Source organism: Rhinolophus ferrumequinum, chromosome 24, assembly GCF_004115265.2.
Source record: "Rhinolophus ferrumequinum isolate MPI-CBG mRhiFer1 chromosome 24, mRhiFer1_v1.p, whole genome shotgun sequence".
NCBI classification, from domain to species: domain Eukaryota; kingdom Metazoa; phylum Chordata; class Mammalia; order Chiroptera; family Rhinolophidae; genus Rhinolophus; species Rhinolophus ferrumequinum.
In genome coordinates, this window is record NC_046307.1 from 1,823,412 (window position 1) to 1,846,228 (window position 22,817).

At 40.2% G+C, this 22,817-nt stretch overlaps 1 protein-coding gene across 1 annotated transcript in view; it reads right to left on the bottom strand.

Annotated features, from left to right (window-relative positions):
* Positions 1-331: 331 nt before the first annotated feature.
* Positions 332-22,817, bottom strand: part of PRSS38 (serine protease 38) — a 45,367-nt gene continuing 22,881 nt past the window's right edge. The window contains exons 5-7 of the mRNA XM_033096919.1: positions 6,151-6,160; positions 997-1,116; positions 332-580 (exon numbers count right to left, since the gene is read on the bottom strand). Of these exons, the coding sequence (XP_032952810.1) occupies positions 332-580; positions 997-1,116; positions 6,151-6,160 (379 nt within the window). The remainder of the gene's footprint in view (positions 581-996; positions 1,117-6,150; positions 6,161-22,817) is intronic.

The window sequence follows — 22,817 nt, forward strand, 5'->3', positions numbered from 1 at the left end:
TGTCATCTTGACAAGGTCATTCTGTGTGCATGAAGGAACCTGCATTCCAGGTGGAAAGATGGACTCAGGACTTCCAGGATGCTCGCTTTGTAAATTTTTAATATCTTAACCAATCTAAGGTGTCAGAGCACTCAGCCAGGACACCTGCTCTCCCTGGGCACTCTGCCTTTCTGTGGTGAGACTGGCTCTGCCTCCCTGGGTGTGGCCCTGGCTCAGCCCCTTCCTGACACTGCTTTGGCCCAGCTGGTGGCACTCACGTCACTCAGGTGCCCAGAGACCTGAGGGGCTGAGCAGGGACAGAGGCATACAGTATAAGGAAGCTGGGGCTTCCTCACAGCATTGGCAGGACAGCCAGCATGGTCACAAGGACGGTGGCCCCTAGAGAGGAGGAGAGGGCAGGGAGAGGCTGAGGAGGTGGGGGGGTGTGTTCTATGTGATAACGGATCCATGTTGAGAAATAGGAGACTCGGGCATAAACTGCAGGATACATAGGGAACTCACAACCACGGCCCCAGCTCACTATTCCAATTTGCACCCAGACACGGTTGAATTCACAGACGAGTGGGCCCCCAGAGTCACCCTGGAAGAAAAGAGGAGTTGCCTGTGAACCGGGAGACTGGGGTCTGCTGCTGCCTCCTGCACAAGGGTGGCCCAGCACTCACCCTGCAGGGCTGGTCCCAGAGCTCCTGCACTCCGCAGCCCCACCTTGCCAGTGCCTCAGGGCAACAGTCCCCAGGCAGACACAGAGCCCTGGGCTGCTCTGGCCAGTTCTGAGGTCCATGTGGCACTGGGCACTGACTGGGGCCTGTGTCCTGTCTGCACATAAGCCACCTTGAGGTCTCCCCCCCTCAGCCTATGGTAATGTACTCCCAAGCCCCTCAGGGGCCAGGCCTTGTGGGACCACCCACCCACTCAGTAGAAGTGCTCCCAGGTGCTCAAAGCAGATGAACACATGAAAGTCCTAGACTTGGTCCCCGTCCGCATGGTGGAACACACCTCACATGCAGTCTTCACATTGCTGAGGTCCCCAGCACACATCATGTCCGGCAGAAGATACGATGTGTATCCATATAGCCGCTGACACAGACGCAATGGGATCAGAGGCAGCTGTGCCTCCTGCAGATGGTTTGAGAAGCCTGTTGGAAAGAAGTGCAGGCTTCATGAGAGGTCCTCCCAAGCCTGTCCCCAGGATACACCCAGCCCAACCCCAAGGCTCAGTGGGTTCACCCAGCGGCTTCTTTTACTCCTGCCCTCTGCTGGCCCCTTTCTCTGCACCAGGAGTCAGGCTTTGGTCAGTGAAGTATGAATATAAACATCACATGAAACTTTCTAAGAGAGACAGAAGAGCCAGGACTCATTGGAGCCAATTTCCTTCCCACTGTTGCAGCTTGAGTGCACACAGCTCTAACAGCTCAGTGCCTGGGTGACTCTGGGACTGACAAGGTGTGTGCAAGCAAGGAACCTCCGAGGTTTGCAGGATGTCACCCCTATGTGCTCTCCATGCCACAGGATATAGTCATTGGTCCCAGAAACCTTGAGTTTTCCTGACCAGTGTGTGAGTGGGTCTCAAGGCTCCACACCAGCCTGACCGTAAGGAGCCATTCTTATAGGCTGAAGATCTTCTGACCAGGGTCGAAGCGGGGCTGTATTTGGGGAATTCGTTTTAGAGCTGACGCATAGGTACCTTGAGGGGAAGAGAAGTAAAGAAGAATGTCAGCAGTGCCTGTGCTTGCTGCTGGCTGTGTTGGCAAGGTGATAGCAGGAAAAGAGGCACAGAAGACTTAGATGGCACACACAGGGACACAGAACACGTGCACGAGTCCACGGACTCAGAGTATAGTACTGAAAGGGGCTGCCCCATCAAATACAGTTAGGAAATGACTTTGAAACTACCAAGCCAGCTAAAAATCTGCCTGTGGCCTTCCACTGTGGCCACAGTGAGGCAATGGGAATGGACTGGCACTCCCTCCATAAATAAGGAGTAAATATATCCACACAGGAGGCAATAATTTTCCCATTGGACATGAGGCAGAGCAGGGCTATGGTCCCTGAGAAAAAGGTCCCTGAGAAAAAAGGCCAGGTCTATGAGGGCCTCACCTCCTGCCTGGGGCACTTCCCAGGCTGTGAAGTGCAAGGAGGAGCACCGGCAGCTGGAATCTGCAAGGCTCATGCCAAAGGGAGAGTGCTCCAGAGAGAAAGAGCCCCAGAGGGCAGGCACACTGGGGACTGCTGGACCCTGAGCCAGGACTGCAGAAGGTACAATTCCACAGGGAGGGCAGAGAGTGGCCAGGTTGGACTTAACAGTGCCCAGAGCTCATGTGGTGCTGGGAGGCTGAGTTCCAACCAATCAACAATGGAGAGTCTTATGGGATACCCAAGACATTGGGAAAGACAGTGTAGAGATGGGGGAAAATATCTCTGTCATGCTCACATGGACACCAAGGGCACAGAAAACCAGGCAGAGGACCACAGTGATGATCTGGCACAAGCTGTCTCACTTTTGACAGGGCACAAAAGAAGAGGTACAGCACAGAGATGGGTGGGAAGAAGTCAACTGTAACTTCAATGAGTTCTTCAATGCTGGTAGCATGTCAGATCAGGATAATGGTAAACCAGAAGAGAGAGGTTGGCACTCATGGGTAGGTCTTTCCTCAGGTCTCCACTGGGAGCTCAGGAGGAATATTGGGGGCAGGGCAAGGACCGGAGAGAAGGCCCCTCAGTGCAGGTGTTCAGGAGATGGCCAGCTGCCACTGGAGACCCAGACAACAGCCTGCTTTCCTTCTTGCATGGAGCAGAAGCCTTCCACCAGTGTGTGTGTGTGGGGGTACCATATATTCCTGCCCCCAGGGCCTGGCACAGATGCACTACTCTGCAGGAAGGGCAGAAACAAGGCCCATGTCCCTGAAAAGCCTCTGGTCCCAAGAACCGGTAACACCAGAGGTCTGCCTGGTCTACTGCAGACACAGAGGTCGGCTACCACGAGTGCAAGAAGATAGAACATTGGTAAACATTTACTCACCTAATGACACAACATTAAAATATATGAAGCAAAACCCCACAAAATTGAAGGGAGAAATAGAAAGTTCTATAATAACAGTTGGAGACTTCAATATCCCACTCTCAATAATGAAAGAACAACTAGACAGAAGATAAGTAAAGATATAGAGGACTCAAACATCATTATAAACCAGCTAGGATAACAGATATATACAAAGCACCCAACAACAACAGCAACATGTTATGTCAAGTGCACACGGGGCATTTTCTAGGCCAGCCCATGTTAGGCCACAAATTAAGGCTCTATAGACTTTAAAACATAGATAGGACAAAAGCTTCATAACATTGCTCTTGGCCCTGATTTCCTGATTATGGCACCAAAAGCACAGGCAACAAAAGAAAAATTGGCAAATTGGACTTCACAAACAATTTTAAATGTTGTATATGAAAAGATACTATTTACTAAAGGAAAAAGGCAACCCCAAAAATGGGAAGAAATCTTTGCAAATAATATACCTGATAAGAGATTAATACCCCAAATATATGGAGAACTCCTAAAATTCAACAATGAAACAATCAATCTGATTAAAAAATGGGCAAAGGACATGAATAGACATTTTTCCAAAGAAGATATATGAATGGCCAATAAGCACGTGCAAATATGCCCAACGTCACCGATCATTAGGGAACAGGAAATTAACACTGTGAGACAGCACCTCACACCCATTAGGACGGCTACTATCAAAAAAGCAGAAAAGAACAAGTGTTGGCGAGGATGTGGAGAAATTGAAATCCTTGTGCACTGTTGGTGGGAATGTAAAAGGGTCCAGCCACTGTGGAAAATGGAGGTTCCTCAAAAAATTAAAAATAGAATTACCTTTGACCCAGCAATTCCTTTTCTGGGTATCTACCCAAAAGATTTGAAAGCAGGGTCTTGAAGAGATATTTGTACACCCATGTTCATAGCAGCATTATTCATAACAGCTAAAAGATGGAAGCAAACCAAGTGTTCACTGACCAGTGAATGGATTACCAAAATAGGGCATGCACATACGATGGACTGTTATTCAAGAGGAAGGCAGTTGTGCCACAACAAGGATGAGCCTTGAGGACCTTGTGCTGAGCGCAATAAGCCAGTCACAGAAGGACAGATACTGTCTGACTCCACTTCTATGAGGTGCTCCGTCAAAATCATAGAGGCAGAAAGTGTAATAGTAGGTGGTTGCCAGGGGTTGGCAGGAGGGCAAAATGGGGATTTATTATTTAGTAGGTATAAAGTTTCAGCTTTTACAAGATAAAAAGAATTTTAGTGATGGTGGTGACGGCTGCACAATGATGTGAATGTACTCAATACCACTGAAGTGGACATTTAAAATGGTTAAGATGGTAAATTTTATGTTGTGTGTATTTTAACACAACAACAACAACAAAAGAAAAACATTGTGCTGAGAAGTTCCCTCAAATGGTCCATGGGACAGGACCATGCACTGAACACAAACTAATATTACTATCCAGTCTCCCTGTTTGAGTCTCCCTGTGTACATGGCAATGCATCAAATTATGACTAACAAACACAAAAGAAAACCATACATGAACCAGTGGAGAATTTTTTGAACCAAGAATTAGGATGAATCCCACTTTGTGCCCCTAAGGGCCTAAGAAAAAGACACAGCACAGGCATGTGGAATGATGCTGATGTCTGAGGAGGGAGAGAGGGCTGGATCACTTCGGGGAAGAGATCCTGGAATGAGAGCCCCTTGGAAGGTGGGTATAATCCGGGCCTGCAGAGACAGTGGATGTGCATCCTCCCACCCACCACACACACCCCTCCTGCAGACACTGGAGTGCAGATAGTTGTAAGATTAAACTGGGGGATGAGTGTTGGTGCTGGGACATGAGTGGTCCTGGTTTCATGATGACCTGAATTTGGGCTTTGGGTTGATCGTTTTTTGGATGTAGTTAAAAATGAGACTACGGAAAACTATGTTCGAGGATTGAAGGTTTAAAGCAACAATAATGCCAATATAATGTGCAGAAGTAAAACAGAAAATAGAAAACAATAGCATAAGGAGTTGAAGGGGGAAAAGGAGTTATACTATGTCAAGTGTTTACATCATCTGTTAAGTAGTAAATGACAAATTTAGAGGACATGAACTGCATTCATGAATCCAGTTCTTTATGGTTTCCTGCATCTAAGCCGTTTGCCACGTGTCTCTGTAGACATTCCCATCGGGAGGTGTGTTGCATTTTCCCACTTCTTAGATCTGAATTATGCCATATGACATGCTTTGTCAGTGGGATGGATTTGAACAGACTTGTTGCAAGTAGAGGCTTGGAAAAGGATTGTGTTTCTCCACCCAGCAAGCCACTGGGCAATGAAAGATGCATGGATCAGGGTCCAGTGCTCCAGCTCAGTCTATCACAGGCCGCTCACAACCACGTGACCTTGATGAATGCCTACCACCATATAGTCTGTTGTAATGCAGCGTTATTGTGGCAATAGATAAATGATAGATATCGGTACCTAGAAATTGGCAGTTTCCATAAAAATAACAAAAATGTGGCATTGGTTTTGGGACCTGTTGGATGGAAAAAAGATTCCTATAATATAATCTAGAAAAACAAAAAGAAAATGGATCGAGGAGGTTGGGAAAATGGAAACCTGTGGCATGAAGTGGCAAAACTGTTGCCAGTGGTAATTTGGAAGATAAAAAATGTACTCAATGAACTCGAGAAATTTGGCAAGATAATTTCCAGGCAGAATTATGAAAGTCAAGTGGTTGTTTCTGGCTGAGTATAAGGTACTACAAAAAAGATGAACTATTCCGAGCTCTGCCAATTCTTGAGCAGAGGCTAGAGGGAGTATAATAAAGAAGGGGTCAGCAAACTTCCTGTACGGGACCAGGCTGTTCAGGCTGGGCCATCTGTGTAGCAGGTATTCAACTCTGCCTCGGGAGCAAAGAGCCCCGGACCATGTGCCCACGGACGGGCATGCTTGTGTTCAAATCAAACTGTATTGATGGACATGGAACTTCGAGGTGTAAATAGTTTTCAGGTTTCATGAAATGTTCTTCTTTTGGTTTTCTGTCAACTGTTTAAAAATGTGAAAACCATTGCAAGCTTGCCAGCAACACAGAAAGCCCGGGGCGGGACTTGTAGTTCGCTGATCTGTGTGAGTGAGAGGCTGCGTCCTCTGGATTGGAAATGAAATTGCTTGGTCTCAGTCAAGAGTGTGGCTCTCAGTGCCTCTGTTGAAACCTTGAAAGAATTAAGATAGTGCCTAGTAGATGTTCCTTGCTGGACAAAAGTGACTCTAGAAATCCTAAAGAGGCAGTCCCATAGCACCCTAGCTGCCCAGAGAGACAGCGACTGAATTTAGAGATCAAGATGTCAAAAAGAACTGGGGGGTGGTTGTGGCTTGGGAAGCTCAGAAAGTCACTTAAAGACTTGTAAAAGTGTTGCCTGTCTGGGCTGAAAGGTAATGAGATGTTCAAAATGTCGAAAGGTCTCTGGGCCCTCAGGAGAGGCTGGGAAAGTTACTCAATGCGGTATTTTTCAAGGCTCTTTTAAGAACTAGCCAAGAAGGATGTCTTAGAGAATAGTGCCAAGAGCCATGGAAAACAGTGAGTCATTCAAAATCTTGGCAGGTTTATTGTAGAAACTGGGGAGTTGATTCTAAAATTCGTACGGAAAAGTAAAGAACCCCAAATGCCAGTGATGATCCTAAAGAAGAGAAGCAGCTGTGGTGATTGTGTACCACAAGACTCATTATACAGCTACAGTACTGTGGCAACGCAGAGACCCCAGAACAGGAGACTCAGAAGTAGACACACACACATACACACACACACACACACACACGATCACACACTATTTGACAAAGGTGCTAATACAATTCAGTGGGGAAAGGAGGTCTTCTTGATGAATGGTGTTGGATCAAGCAGATGACCTTACAAGAGGCAAATCTTCATAAACACGATAATAAAGGCCTTACGTATATAAGAAAGAACACGATAAATTGGACTTTGTCAAAATTAAAAGCTTTTTTCCAATTAAAAGTCATATTAAGAAATTTAAAAAAGCCACAGTCTAGCAGAGAATATTTGCATAGCTATCAAAGTACGTGTATCCAGAATGTATAATGAATTCCTATAAATCATAAAATGTCAAGAAGGTATCACTACACAATGGTCAGCATAGCTAAACTGAAAAAAGACTAACACTGTCAAGTGTTGGCCAGGATGCAGGGCAACTACCGTATTTCCCCGAAAATAAGACCTAGCTGGATCATCAGCTCTAATGCGTCCTTTGGAGCAAAAATTAATATGAGACCCGGTCTTATTTTAATATAATATAAGACATTATATAATATATTGCAATATAATATAATATGATAATAATATAATATAATATATGATAATAATATAATATAATATGATAATAATATAATATAATACTGGTCTTATACTGATTTTTGCTCCAAAAGACGCATTAGAGCTGATGGTCCAGCTAGGTCTTATTTTTGGGGAAACATGGTAGTGGTCTCATACATTGCCAATGGGGATATAAAATACATAGCCAGGTTATAAAACTGTTTGGCAGTTTCTAATAAAATTAAATTTACTCCCAACCTATAGCCAACACGTTCTACTTCCAAGTATATCCCCAAGATAAACAAGCGTGTGTGTTCACCAAAAGACTTGTACCACAATATTTATTGCAGACTTATTCATATGACCTAAATACTAAATACCTAAATACAATGCAGATGTCCACCTTTAGGAATACGGATAGAGAAATTTTGCTATGTTCATACATTGGAACACTACATGACAGAAAAGCAAGATGAACAACATGGATGCCTCTCAGAAACAGTAGGGTGAGGGGAAGGAGACAGACACAAGGAATCCATGCTGTATGACTTCATAAACATTAAGAATCCAAAGTTATGAAGCTTTACCCCTATGTTTTCTTCTTAGAGTTTTATGGTAACTCTTATATTTAGGTTGTTGATCCATTTAAGTTTTTGTATATGGTGTTAGCTTCACTCTTGTGCATGTGAATATATGCGTACAGTTGTCCAACCACCATTTGTTAAACAAACTATTCTTTCCCCAGTGAATGGACTTGGCACCCTTGTCAAAAATCAGTAGGCCATAGATGTACAGGTTTATTTCTGGACTTCCAATTCTATTCCATTGGTGTATATGTCTGTCCTTATGCCAGTACCACATTGTTTTCATTATTGTAGGTTTGCAGTAAATTTTGAGATCAGGAAGTGTGAGAACTTCAACTTTGGTCTTCTTTTTCAAGATTGTTTTGGTTATTCAGGGCCCTTTCCAATTCCATATGATTTTGAGGATCGCTGATTTTTCATTTCTGTTAAACTTTGGAATTTTGATAAAGATTGCATTAAATATGTAGGTCCCTTTTGGTAGTGTTGGCATCTTAACAATAAGTCTTCCAATCCAGAAATATGATCTGTCTTTACATTTATTTACATCTTTTAAAATTCCTTTCAGCAATGTTTTGTAGTTTTCAATATACAAGTCTTTCACCTCCTTGGGTAAATTTGTTCATGAGTAATTTTTCTTTTGGATGACGTGGAGTTGTTTTCTCAATTGTTCATTAAGGTGTATAGAAACACAACTGATTTTTTTGTGTGTTAATCTTGTACTCTGCAACTTTGCAAAATTTATTATTGTCTGTAGTTTTTGTTTTATGATTCACTGGGATTTTATATATGTAGGATCCTATCATCTGCAAAGAGAGATAGTTCTTCTTCATTGTCAATCGGGAAGCCTTTTATTTTCTTTTCTTACTTAATTTGTCTGTCTAGAATCTGGTACAATATGGAATACCAGTGGTGAAATTGGGCATTTTATCTTTCAGTCTTTCTCCACTGAGTATGATGTTAGCTGTGGGTTGTCCATAAATGCATTTAATCTTGTTGAGGAAGTACTTCTCTATTCTTAGTTTTCTAAGCATTTTTTTTTTTTAAATCATGAGAGGATGTTCAATCCTGTGAAATACTTTTTATGCATCATTTGAGATGATCATGTGGGTTTTTTCCCTTCATTCCTTTAATGTGGTATATTATTAATTTGTGTATGTTGAACCTCCGTTTTATCCATGGATAAATCTCACTTTGTTGTGTGTAATCCTTTTAGCATGCTGTTAGATTCAGTTTGCTGGTATTTTATTCAGGATTTTTGCATCTGTATTCATGAGGGATAGTGGTCTGTGATTTTTTCCTTCTGATTTCTTTGTCTGGCTTTGGTGTCAGTATAATGTTGGTCCTGTACAATGAATTATGAAGTGCTCCTCCTCTCCTATTTTTGGGAGCATTTGAGAAAACCTGGTGTTAATTTTTCTTTGAATGTTTGTTAGTATTCACTAGTAGAGCCATCAGGTCCTGGACTTTTCTTGGTTGGAAGGTTTCTGAATACTGACTCAAACTTTTACTTGTTATAAATCTATTCATAATTTTAATTTTTTCTTGAGTCAAATTTGGTAATTTGAGTGTGTCTAGGAATGTTTTCACTTCATGTAAATTATCTAATTTGTTGTCAGAATTATTTGTAGTATTTTCTTGTAATCATTTTTATTTCTGTAAGGTTGGTTGTTCCCTGTTTCATTTCTGATTTTAGTTTTTAGTTATTTGTACCTTTTCATTTTTTTATAGTCAGTCTAGCTAAAGGTTTGTTTATTGTGTTCTTTTCAATTAACTAACACCGTTTCATCAGCTCTACTTTTTTTCATTCTGTATTTCATTTCTTTTTGCTCTAATCTATTATTTCCTTCTTCCTGCCAGCTTTGGGTTTACTTTGCTCTTCTTTTTACAGTTCCTTAAGTCAGAAAGTGAAGTTATTTATTTGAGGTAGGCTTTTTTTAAAATGTAAGCTTTTACAACTATAAATTTCACTCTGAGTACCACTTTCACTGAATTCCATAAGTTTTGGTAATGTGTTTTCATTCATCTCAGAATATTTTAAAATTTAATTTGTGATTTCCCCTTTGACCTATTGGTTGTTTAAGAGTTGTAGGCTATTTTTTGAAATAAGGAAAGTAAACCTTATTGAAAGAAGTATAATACAAGGAGTAAAGGAATTGGATTAACATGTGCATAGCTTAACCTTATTGAAAGAAGTATAATACAAGGAGTAAAGGAATTGGATTAACATGTGCATAGCCAAATAAGCGTGTCCTGTATAAAATAACTGTAAAATGACTAATCTTGGTTGTATAAAAACAGCACAATGGAATTCAAATTCTGGAAAACAATAACATATTAAAAAACAACACATAACAGTGTGAGGGATATAAATGATAAATGTCTAAGTAAAAAAAACAAAACAAAACAAAACAAAAACTCATAGACACAGACAATAGTTTAGTGGTTACCAGAGGGTAAGGGGGGTGGGGGGTCGGAGATGAGGGTAAGGGGGATCAAATATATGGTGATGGAAGGAGAACTGACTCTGGGTGGTGAACACACAATGTAATTTATAGATGATGTGATACAGAATTGTACACCTGAAATCTATGTAATTTTACTAACAATTGTCACCCCAATAAATTAAAAAAAATAACACATAAAACATAAGATATATATAGGTTTGTACTTATAAATATATAGAGCAGGGTTCTTTCATTCCTTTGGGAAATGAGTATGTTCAGGTGTGCATGTTAAAAATTTAAGAGAGCAGATTAAAAATTGGACATTTAACTTACAAAAGAGTAGAGAGTAAAATAGTAATACAAACAATCAGTCTTTTGGAAATGGAGAAAGGCTGGAAAATATTTAAAAGAAAGCAGTAAACAGATAGTACAAAATAATAATTTAGAAATAAATCTACACATGGGACTTCTGGCTGGGGTGGAATAAAGATGTCAGCAAATCCTTTCCCAATAAACAAGTATAAACTGGACAGAATCATCAAAAAAAAAAACACAAAAAACATTTTAGGGCTCTAGAGATCAATCAAAAGCAAAGAAAATTTGAAAGGTATTTATTTATGAATAACTGGTGGAACTTTGGTCAACAATGACAGAAGACTGTGACCTACAAGTATTTACCTGGGGCTTCACCGTCCTGACCCCCACCCCATTCCTGCTCTGTCATTGTGGTGGTTTTACCATAGTACGGTTGGCTTGAAAACAGTTTTTTCTGCCAGAGGGAAAGAACTTGATTTGGAGAGGCAGTTAAAAGCCACACTTGTAATAAACATAGGGGTGCATATATTTTTTCGAATTAATGTTTTAGATTTCTTTGGATAGATACCCAGGAGTGGAATTGCTGGGTCATACAATTGTTACATTTTCAATTTTTTGAGGAACTTCCATACTGTTTTCCATAATGGCTGCATCAATCTGCAATCCTACCAACAGTGCACGAGGGTTCCCTTTTCTCCACATCCTCACCAACACTTGTTGTTTGTTGATTTATTGATGATGGCCATTCTAACAGGTATGAGGAGATCTCTCATTGTGATTTTAATTTCCATTTCCCTGATTAGTTGAGCATCTTTTCATATGACTATTGGCCATCTGCATGTACTCTTTGGAGAAATGTCTATTCAGGTCCTCTGCCCATTTTAAAATCAGATTGTTAGTTTTTTGGTGATAAATTGTATGAATTCTTTATATATTTTGATATAAATGCCTTATTGGATGTATTATTAGCAAATATCTTCTCCCATTCAGTAGGCTACCTTTTTTGTTGTTGTTGATAGTTTTCTTTTGCTGTGCAAAAACTTTTTAGTTTGGTGTAGTCATATTTATTTCTTCTTTTGTTTTCCTTGCCTTAGGAGCTACCAATATATATATATATATATATATCCAAAAAAATATGCTAAGAGCAATGTTAAAGAGTTTACGGCCTATGTTTTCTTCTAGGAGTTGTATGGTTTCAGGTGTTACATTTCAGTCTTTAATCCATTTCGAATTTATTCTTGTATATGGTGTAAGAAAGGGATTAAGTTTCTTTTTGCATGTGTCTGTCCAGTTTTCCAGACATAATTTATGAAAGAGACTTTCTTTACCCCATTGTACATTTTTGCCTCCTTTGTCATAGATTAAATGACCACATAGGCGTGGGTTTATTTCTGGGCTTTCTATTCTGTTCCATTGATCTATGAGTCTGTTTTCTTGCCAGTACCATGTTTAAATTACTATGGCCTTGTAGTATAGTTTGATATCAGGGAGCATGATACCTCCAATTTTGTTCTTCTTTCTCAAGATTGAATTGGCTATTCGGAATCTTCAGTAATTCCATATAAATTTTAAGATTATTTGTTCTAGTTCTATTTTGATAGGGATTGAATTGAATCTGTAGATCACTTCGGGTAGTGTGCACATTTTAACAATATCAATTGTCCTCATCCATAAGTACGGTATATGTTTCCATTTATTTGTACCTTCTTAAATTTCTTTCTTCCATATCTTATAATTTTCTGAGTACAGATCTTTTATCTCCCTCATTAAATTTATTTCTAAGTATTTTTTGATGCAATTGTACATGGGATTGTTGTCATTCTTTTTTGTTGTTTCATGTGTACAAAACAACATAATGATTAGACATTTATATACCTCATAGTGATAACCCCAATAAGTCTATTACCCATCTGACACTGTACATGGTAATTACAATATTATTGACTATATCCCTTATGCTGTACTTTATATTCCTGTAACTGTTTTTTAATTATAGTTGTTATTTAATATTATTATATATTAGTTTCAGGTGTACAACATAGGAGTTAGACACTTATATAATGTATGAGGTGATCCCCCCGATAAGTCTGGTACCCATTTGACACTATACATAGTTTTTACAATATTATTGACTATATTCCCCATACTGTACTTTACATCCCCATGACTATTTTGTAACTACTAATTTGTACTTCTTAATCCCTACACCTTTCTCACCCAGCCCCCAACTCCCCCCTATCTAGCAATCATCAGTTTGTTCTCTGTATCTATAAGTCTGTGTCTGTTTTGTTTGTTCGTTGATTTTGTTCTTTAGATTCCACAAGTAAGTGAGATCATATGGTATTTGTCTAAGTCTGACTTATTTCACTTAGCATAATACCTTCTAGGTCCTTTATTTCCTTACTTTCTCTTTCTGATAGATTGTTATTGGTGTATAAAATGTAATGATTTCTGGATATTAATTTTGTATCCTGCTACTTTACTGAATTCATTGATCAGTTCTAATAGTTTTTTGGTTGAATCTTTAGGGTTCTCTATATAGTATCAGGTCATCTGCAAATAATGACAGTTTTTCTTCTTCCTTTCCCATTTGGATGCCTTTTATTTCTTTTTCTTGTCTGATTGCTGTGCCTAGGACTATCAATACTATGTTGAATAAAAGTGGTAAAAGTGGACGTCCTTGTCTTGTCCTGATCTTAAGGAAAATGCTTTTAGCTTTCCCCCATTGAGTATGATGTTAGCTGTGGTTTTATCACATATGGACTTTCCCTCTATTCCCACTTTGCTGAGAGTTTAGCATAAATGGATACTGGATTTTGTCAAACACTTTTTCTTTATCTATTCATATAAGCACATGATATTTATCCTTCATTTTGTTTATGTGGTGTATCTCACCTTAACTGATTTGCAACTATTGAACCAACCTTGCATCCCAGGAATAAATCTCACTTGATCATGGTGTATGATCTTTTTTAATGTATTGCTGAATTTGATTTACTAATATTTTGTTGAGGATTTTTGCATCTATGTTCATCAGGGATATTAGCCCATAATCTTCTTTTTTGTAATGTCTGCGTGGCTTTGGAATCAGGGTAATGCTTGTAAAATGAGCTTAAGAACCTTTCATCCTCTTGAATTTTTTGGAATAGTTTGAGAAGGATAAGTGTTAATTCTTCTTTGAATGTCTGGTAAAATTCACCTGTGAAGCCATGTGGTCCAGAACTTTTGTTTGTAGGGAGTTTTTTAGTACAAAGGATAAAAGAAAAAAGTAGGAAGGAACACTTGTAATTATATCCGTAAATTAAGGGATTCACACAAAAGAAGTAAAAAAGAATGACAAAAACATAAAGGTGGAGGAGGTGAGTAAAATTTGTAGTGATTTGAGAATGTGTTTGAACTTAAATGACCATCAACTTAGAACAGACTTCTATAAATATAGCTTGGTATATATAAAACATATGGTAACCATAAACCAAAAACCTGTAAGAGATACACGAGAAACAAAGAGAAAGGAATCCATAACACTATGGAAAGCCATCAGCATACAAGAGAGCAAGAGAATGACAAAAGAAAAAAGCAGTACAAAAACAATCAGAAAACCATTAATGAAATGGAAATAATTACATATCTATCAATAGTCACTTTAAATGTAAATGGATTACATGTTCCAATCAAAAGGATAGGGTGGCAGAGATGAGAACATAGAAATGGCAGTGTGAGGAGTGCTTCCTGAAATCTCCCCTGGAAGTTACAACAAATTGAACAGCTATAATTCAACAAAGGACTCCCTGCTTATCACAGAGGAGTGCCTGAGAGACCGGCAAATCAAATCAGCTGAAGATGGGCAAATTAGGCGAGTGGGGGAGGAGAGAAGGGGGAAGTGCAGAGACGTGGGTCATGGGGCCTCAGGACGCACACCAGAATTCGCTGCATCCTTGGGAGACGGAAGAATTCTGGCTTCAGGAGCATTCCCTGTGGCCTAGAGTTTGGCCTGAGGGATCAGCATATGACTGCTGAACCCAGCATTTGGGGCAGAGACCTCAGGTGAGAACTGTGGTTTATGCCCTCACTGCCAAATAGAAAACAGAAAATAAAGACATGGAGCCCGGCCACCTCTGCCCCCACCCTCCCAGAGCTCATCCCTCTACCCACCCACCCCCTGACCCCCAGTGTTTGAAGCGGGCTATAAAAGAAATGATCTGGGGTGGTCAGAGCCACAAATGCACTAGCCACCTCTCACAGCCCACCCCGCTCCCACCTGTCTGGGAGGATCCCTGCGGGGCAACCAGAGCCACTGAGACACAAAGGCTCAGCATTAGGCTGCAGGGACAGCATTGGGATTTCAGAAGCTCTTTCACCCTCCACATCCTACCATGGAAGCAGTGCCCTGAGACCAAGGCGACCTGCTCACATAAGAGAAGCCCACCTTACAGTGGCTGGCCATGGTATTCTTAGCGAGTTTTTGCAGGCTAGAGAAGAAACTGCACTGACTTTGTAGAAACCACCAATCATACCCCATAGCATCCAGGAAGCCTGCCCTGCCCACCTAGAGCTGCATTGCCAGGGGCAGTGTATAGAGCACATAAAATGTATTATATATGTGGATTGAGGTTTGCAAAACAAGTTGTTTACTAGTAGGGACAGAACTATGGCCACATATGTTTGAGACTGATAAGAGTGAACTAAAAAACATGTTTTTGTGTGAAACTTGAGCATAACAAAATTGAGTGATAAACACATTTACCAACACAACTTCTGGTTATCACCTAAGAGGTAAACAGGTCCAAGGAAAAGAGGATAGGAGATGACGTCATAGGAATGGCAGCAGCGAGGCACACTTTCTGAGTTCTCCTCTGGATCTTATTACAAACGGGACCTATAACCCATCAAAGAACTCTTTGCTCACCACACAGAACAGCTAAGAGACTCGTGGATTACTTGAAGCTAAGGATTACTTGAAGGTGCGCTAATTGGGAGAGCAGGGGAAGGAAGGAAGGGAGTGGAGTGAAAATTCGCGGCCCGCGGTGGCATCCCGGCCCCCGGCGGGGTCCCGGCCAGCGGCGGCAAAAACCGCGGTGGCACCCGCAGTTCCGGCACGCACGGGATCCCAGAGCGGAACGGAGAGCACAGAGACCAGGAGGGCCCAGCTTAAGAGGCACAAGATTCAACATATCCAGAGGCCAACTCCAGACCAAACCAGAGTACTACCGGGTTTGACCTACAAGTCATACACCCAGAGGGAATTCTCTGCAGGCACTAGAGCCCACAGAGGCCAAACCACATTTAAGTGGTCAACCCTCACGCAGCAGAACGCCCTGCGGTTGGCAGAGCCAAGTCTCACAACGAGTCAGCCTAGGAGTTAACCCCACTTACTCACAAGCAAAAAACAATTAAATATCTTCTTGAACAGGACAATATACACAACACAAGAGTCACCTTTGGAGCACACGCAGAGGAGAAGAACGACGTAGTGCAAGTCAAATATAAAGGACACATACTACATAAGATAACCTAGCAAGAACTAAGAACTCTAGGGGATCTACCTAATACATCAAAACAAACACAGAGAGTCAGCCAGAATGGGGAAACAAAGATACATGTCCCAAATAAAAGAACAGAAGAAACCTCCACAACTGGAACCAAATGAAGCAGAGGTAACCAACCTTTCAGAGACAGAGTTCAGAACACTGGTGATAAGAATGTTTAAGGAGCTTAGAGAAGACATAAAGAAGGATGTAGAAATCATAACGAACAACCAGTTAGAACTAAAGAACACAATTACCGAAATTAAGAACTCACTTGAAGGAATTACCAGCAGGTTAGATGAAGCAGAGGATCGAATCAGCGACTTAGAAGACAAGGTAGCAGAGATCACCCAAACGGAACAACAGAAAGAAAAAAGAATAAAAAACAATGAGATGGCTTAAGAGACCTCTGGGATAACATCAAGCGCAACAACATGCGCATCATAGGAATACCAGAAGGTGAAGAGAGGAAGCAAGGGATTGAGAACATATTTGAAGTAATAATGTCCGAAAACTTCCCCAACCTGATGAAGGAAACCAACATACAAGCCCAGGAAGTGCAGAGAGTTCCAACCAGGATAAACCCAAACAGGTCCACACCAAGACACATTATAGTTAAAAGGGCAAAGCTTAAAGACAAAGAGAGAATCCTAAAAGCAGCAAGAGAAAGACAGAGGGTTACATACAAGGGAACTCCCATAAGACTATCAAATGATTTTTCTACAGAAACATTGAAGGCCAGGTGGGAGTGGCAGGAGATACTCAAAGTGATGGAAAACAAAGGCCTACAACCTAGATTGCTTTCTCCAGCAAGGCTATCATTTAAAGTTGATGGAGAGATAAAGAGCTTTCCAGAAAAAAATAAGCTAAAGGAATTTATTACCACCAAGCCAGCATTGCAAGAAATACTTAACGGACTTCTGTAAATAGAAGAAAGATCAAAACAACCTAACTACAAATTTAAAAATGGCAATAACTATGTACCTATCAATAATCACTTTAAATGTAAATGGATTAAATGCTCCAATCAAGAGACATAAGGTGGCTGACTGGATAAGAAAGCAAGACCCTTGTATATGCTGTATACATATACAGCATATATGTATATGTGAGCATATATGTATTTGTTCTGAGGTGAGACTCACCTCAGAACAAAAGACACACAGGCTGAAAGTGAAGGGTTGGAGTAAGATATTTCATGCAAATGGAAATGAGAAAAAAGCTGGAGTTGCAATACTTATATCTGACAAAATAGACTTTAAAATGAAGAACATATTAAAAGATAAAGATGGGCACTATATAATAATAAAGGGATCGATCCAACAAGAGGACATAACCCTAGTAAACATCTATGCACCCAACATAGGAGCACCTAAATATATAAAACAGGTACTGACTGACATAAAGACAGAGGTCAACAGTAACACTGTCATAGTAGGGGACTTCAACAACACCTCTGACAACAAGGGACAGGTCTTCCAGACAGAAAATCAATATGGAAACAACAGCCTTAAATGATACATTGGACCACTTGGATTTAATAGATATTTTCAGAACATTTCACCCCAATGCTGCAAAATACACCTTTTTCTCAAGCGCACATGGAACATTTTCCAAGATAGACCATATGTTAGGCCACAAAACAGTCTTGATAAATTTAAGAAAATTGAAATCATACCAATTGTCTTCTCTGATCAATGCTATGAAATTAGAAATGAACTACAGGAAAAAAACTGGAAGACACAACCAATTCATGGAGGCTGAATAACTTATTACTAAATAATGAATGGGTCAAGCAGGAGATCAAGGAAGAATCAAAAGATATCTCGAGACAAACGAAAATGAAAACACAACGACCCAAAATCTATGGGATGCCGCGAAACAGTCCTAAGAGGGAAATTCATAGCTTGCAGGCCTACCTAAAGAAACAAGAAACATCACTAATCAACAGTTTATCTTCACACTTAAGGGATCTGGAAAAAGAACAGCAAAATAAGCCCAAAGGGAGCACAAGGAAGGAGATAATAAAGATCAGAGCAGAAATAATGAAATAGAAACCAGAAAAACAATACAAAAGATCAATGAATCCAAGAGTTGGTTCTTAGAGATAAACAAAATTGACAAACCTTTAGCCAGACTCATTAAAAAAAGAGAGGACCGAAATTAATAAAATCAGAAATGAAAGAGGAGAAGTGACAACAGACACCGCAGAAATACAAAAAGTTTTTTAGAAGTTTACTATGAGCAACTATATGCCAACAAATTTGACAATCTGGAAGAAATGGACAATTTTCTAGAGGCGTACAACTTCCAAGGCTAACTCAAGAAGAAATGGAAAACCTGAATAGACTGATTACCACCCGGAAATTGAATCAGTAATCAACAGTCTCCCAACAAACAAAAGCCCTGGACCAGATGGCTTTACAGGTGAATTTTACAAAATGTTCAAAAAAGAATTATCACCTATTCTCCTCAAGCTCTTCCAAAAGATCCAGAAGGAGGGAAGACTCCCAAACACTTTTTACGAAGCCACTATCACCCTGATCCCAAAATCAGACAAAGACACCACAAAAAAGAAAACTACAGGCCGATATCTCTAATGAACATAGATGCAAAAATCCTCAACAAAATATTAGCAAACAGAATTCAGCAATACATTAAAAAGATCATTCACACACGATCAAGTGGGATTCATCCCTGGTATGCAGGGGTGGTTCAACATCCGCAAATCTATTAATGTGATACAACCACATTAACAAAGTAAAATAAAAATCACATGATCATATCAATAGATGCAGAAAAAGCATTTGATAAAATCCAACAGCCATTTATGATAAAAACCCTTAAGAAAGTGGGAATAGAGGGCTTATCTCAACATAATAAAGGCCATATATGACAAACCCACAGCTAACATCATACTCAATGGGGAAAAGCTAAAACCATTCCCCCTAAGATCAGGAACAAGGCAAGGTTGCCCACTTCTCCGCTTCTATTCAACATAGTGCTGGAAGTTCTAGCCACAAAGCATCAGACAGAAAAAGAAGTAAAAGGCATCCAAATTGGTAAGGAAGGAGTAAAAATTATTATTATATGCAGATGATATGATACTATATATAGAGAACCCTAAAGACTCCACAAGAAGCTATTAGAGCTGATAGATGAATTTAGTAAAGTAGCAGGATACAAAATTAATATTCAGAAAACAGTTGCATTTGTATATACCAATAATAAAACATCAGAAGGAGAAATTAAAAAAAACAATCCCATTTACAATTGCCCCAAAGACTATAAAATACCTGGGAATAAATTTAACCAAAGAGGTAAAAGATCTGTACTCAGAAAATTATAAGACACTGAAGAAAGGAATGAAGGAAGATATAAATAGATGGAAACACATATCATGTTCATGATAGGAAGAATTACTATAGTTAAAATGTCCATACTGCCTAAGGCAATATACATATTCAACGCAATTCCTATCAAACTATCAACGTCGTTTTCACAGAAATAGAACATATAATCCTAAAATTTATATGGGACCATAAAAGACGCCGTATAGCCTCAGCAATTTTGAGAAATAAGAACAAAGTGGGAGGTATAACGATACCTGACTTCAAATTATACTACAAGGCTACAGTAATCAAAACAGCATGGTACTGGCATATAAAACAGGCACATAGATCAATGGAACAGAATAGAGAGTCCAGAAATAAATCCATGCCTATATGGCCATTTAATCTACGACAATGGAAGCAAGAATGTACGATGGGGTAAAGACAGTCTATTCAATAAATGGTGCTGGGAAACCTGGACAGACACATGCAAAAAATGAAGCTGGACCACCTCCTTACACCATATACAAAAATAAATTCAAATGGATTAAAGACCTAAATGTAAGACCTGAAACCATAAAACTCCTAGGAGAAAATATAGGAAGTAAATTCACAGACGTTACCCGGAGTAAGATTTTTACTGATATATCCCCTTGTGCGAGGGAAGTAAGAGAAAAAGTAAACATGTGGGATTATATCAAACTAAAAAGTTTTTTCACAGCAAAGGAAACCATCAATAAAACAAAAGGGATCCTACTGAATGGGAAAAGATATTTGCCATGATATATCTGATAAGGGATTAATATCACAAATCTATAAAAAACTCACTCAACTCAACTCCAAAAAACTAACGACTCAATTAAAAAATGGGCAGAGGACTTGAAGAGACATTTTTCTAAAAAGGACATACAGATGGCAAACAGACATATGAAGAAATGCTCAACCTCACTAACCATCAGAGAAATGCAAATAAAAACCACAATGAGATACCATCTCACACCAGTCAAAATGGCTATCATCAATAAATCAACAAACAAGTGCTGGCGCGGATGTGGAGAAAAGGGAACGCTTGTGCACTGTTGGTGGGATTGCAGATTGGTGCAGCCACTATGGAAAACAGTATGGAGGTATCTCAAAGATCTGAAAATGGAACTACTCTATGATCCAGTAATTTCACTCCTAGGTATCTATCCGGAGAAATCCAAAACTCCAATTCAAAAATCTTTATGCACTCCTATGTTTATTGCAGCACTATACACAATAGCTAAGACATGGAAACAACCGAAATGCCCATCGGTAGATGACTGGATTAAGAAACTGTGGTACATTTATACAATGGAGTATTACGCAGCCATAAAGAAGAAAGAAATCTTACCATTTGCAACAACATGGATGGACCTAGAGAACATTATGTTAAGTGAACTAAGTCAGACAGAGAAAGATAAGTACCATATGATCTCACTTATATGTGGAATCTAAAGAAAAAAATAAGTGAATGAACTAATCAGAAACAGTTTTGGGACAAAGAGGAAAAACTGAGGGTTGCTAGATGGGCGGGGGGGTGGGGGTAAAGAGGAAGGTTATGGGATTAGAAAAACATCAGTAACCACAAGATGGCCACGGGGTTTGAAAATTAATCTGGGGAACGTAATTTAGTGGTTACCAGAGGGTAAGGGGGTTGGGGGGTGGGAGATGAGGGTAAGGGGGATCAAATATGTGGTGATGGAAGGAGAACTGACTCTGGATGGTGAACACATAATGTAATTTATAGATGATGTGATACAGAATTGTACACCTGAAATCTATGTAATTTTACTAACAATTGTCACCCCAATAAATTAAAAAAAAAAAAAAAAAGAGGATAAAAGCAGAACTCCGGAGCAATGCCAGGAGTAATCCGCTGGGCACTTAAGCTAAGACCCTCCGTGAGGCTCTGAGCCAGACACTATCTGACAGAGTCCTCTGCGAGGTGCAAGCCGCGATACTGATACTCTGGAACTATCCTAAGTTCTTCTTTGCAAGACCAGCTTGCTTCATACCCATCATGGGTCTAGTCATCTCTCCCGGACCAGGGACCTTCTTCAGTTTGATTGACTCTGGGACTTGGTTCGTTATTAAATTCTATTCTATTATGTGTAACCTTCTGTGCTTACCAGAGTATTGACCTCTGGAGGGACATTGGCACACAAATAAAGCTGTGTTACTCACTCTATCTGAACCTGAGTGCCGGGACTTTGTTCCCCACTCATGTCATGAGTACCACATAGGGACGTAGGGCCCTGCTGAGGGGTTAATGTCCCCTTGGCTTTCAGGAATAGACTGACAATGTGGTGACTGTCGTTCACAGGCGCTATCGACAGGCACTCTGGGAGCCTGGTGGCTGGCCCTACCTCCATAAGCTGTGAAGAAGGTTTTTTACAGCAGCAGACAACCCACAATGGCCGGGTGAGATTACTGGAGGGCATAGATGGGTGGTGGCTGGACTTAGCATTTTTTTCTTTCTTTCTTTTTTTTCCTTTCTTTTTAAAATTTCTTCTTTTTTTTTTTCTTTTTTTTTTTTTTTTTTTTTTTTTGTTTTTTTTTTTTTTTTTTGTTTTTTTTTTTTTTGTTTGTTGTTTTTTTTTTTTTTGTGTTTTTGTTTTGTTGTTTTTGTTTTTTCGTTTGCTTTGATGGTTGTTCTTCTGTGTGTGTATTTGGGTTTTTGTGTTGTTGTTTTGTTTTGTATTTTGGGGTAGTTGTAGGCCCAGCACCCGTCCAAGAGCTGAGACTATACTGAATTTGTAGAAGCCACTGACCACACCCTTTACCCCCTGTAACCCTGCCCTGTCTACCTACAGCTGCATTGCCAGGTGCACTCTGGGAGCCTGGGTGACCGGCCCCATCCCAACAAAGCATGGAGGAGGTTTGTTACAACAGTGGACAATCTGAAACAACCTGTGGAGATTTTGGAGGTGAACAGAGACCCAAAAACTGCACTGCAATCACTCGGGACCAGCTCTCGGGAATTTGTGAGCCTGAGGTGGAGGCTGGCTGCAGAATCTGCATTAAAGTTGTAAAAACCACTGGTCACATCTCATGACTCACTTGAACTCCATCCCACCCAGCTAGTGTATCACTGAGGGCACTCTCAGCACCAGGTCAACCAGCCAGACACATGCCTCCTAAGGACTCTCTTTCAACAGCTGGGCCTTACGGGAAGCTGACAGGTGGCAACAGGCCTACGGGGCCCTGGGCCTTTCACTAAGTT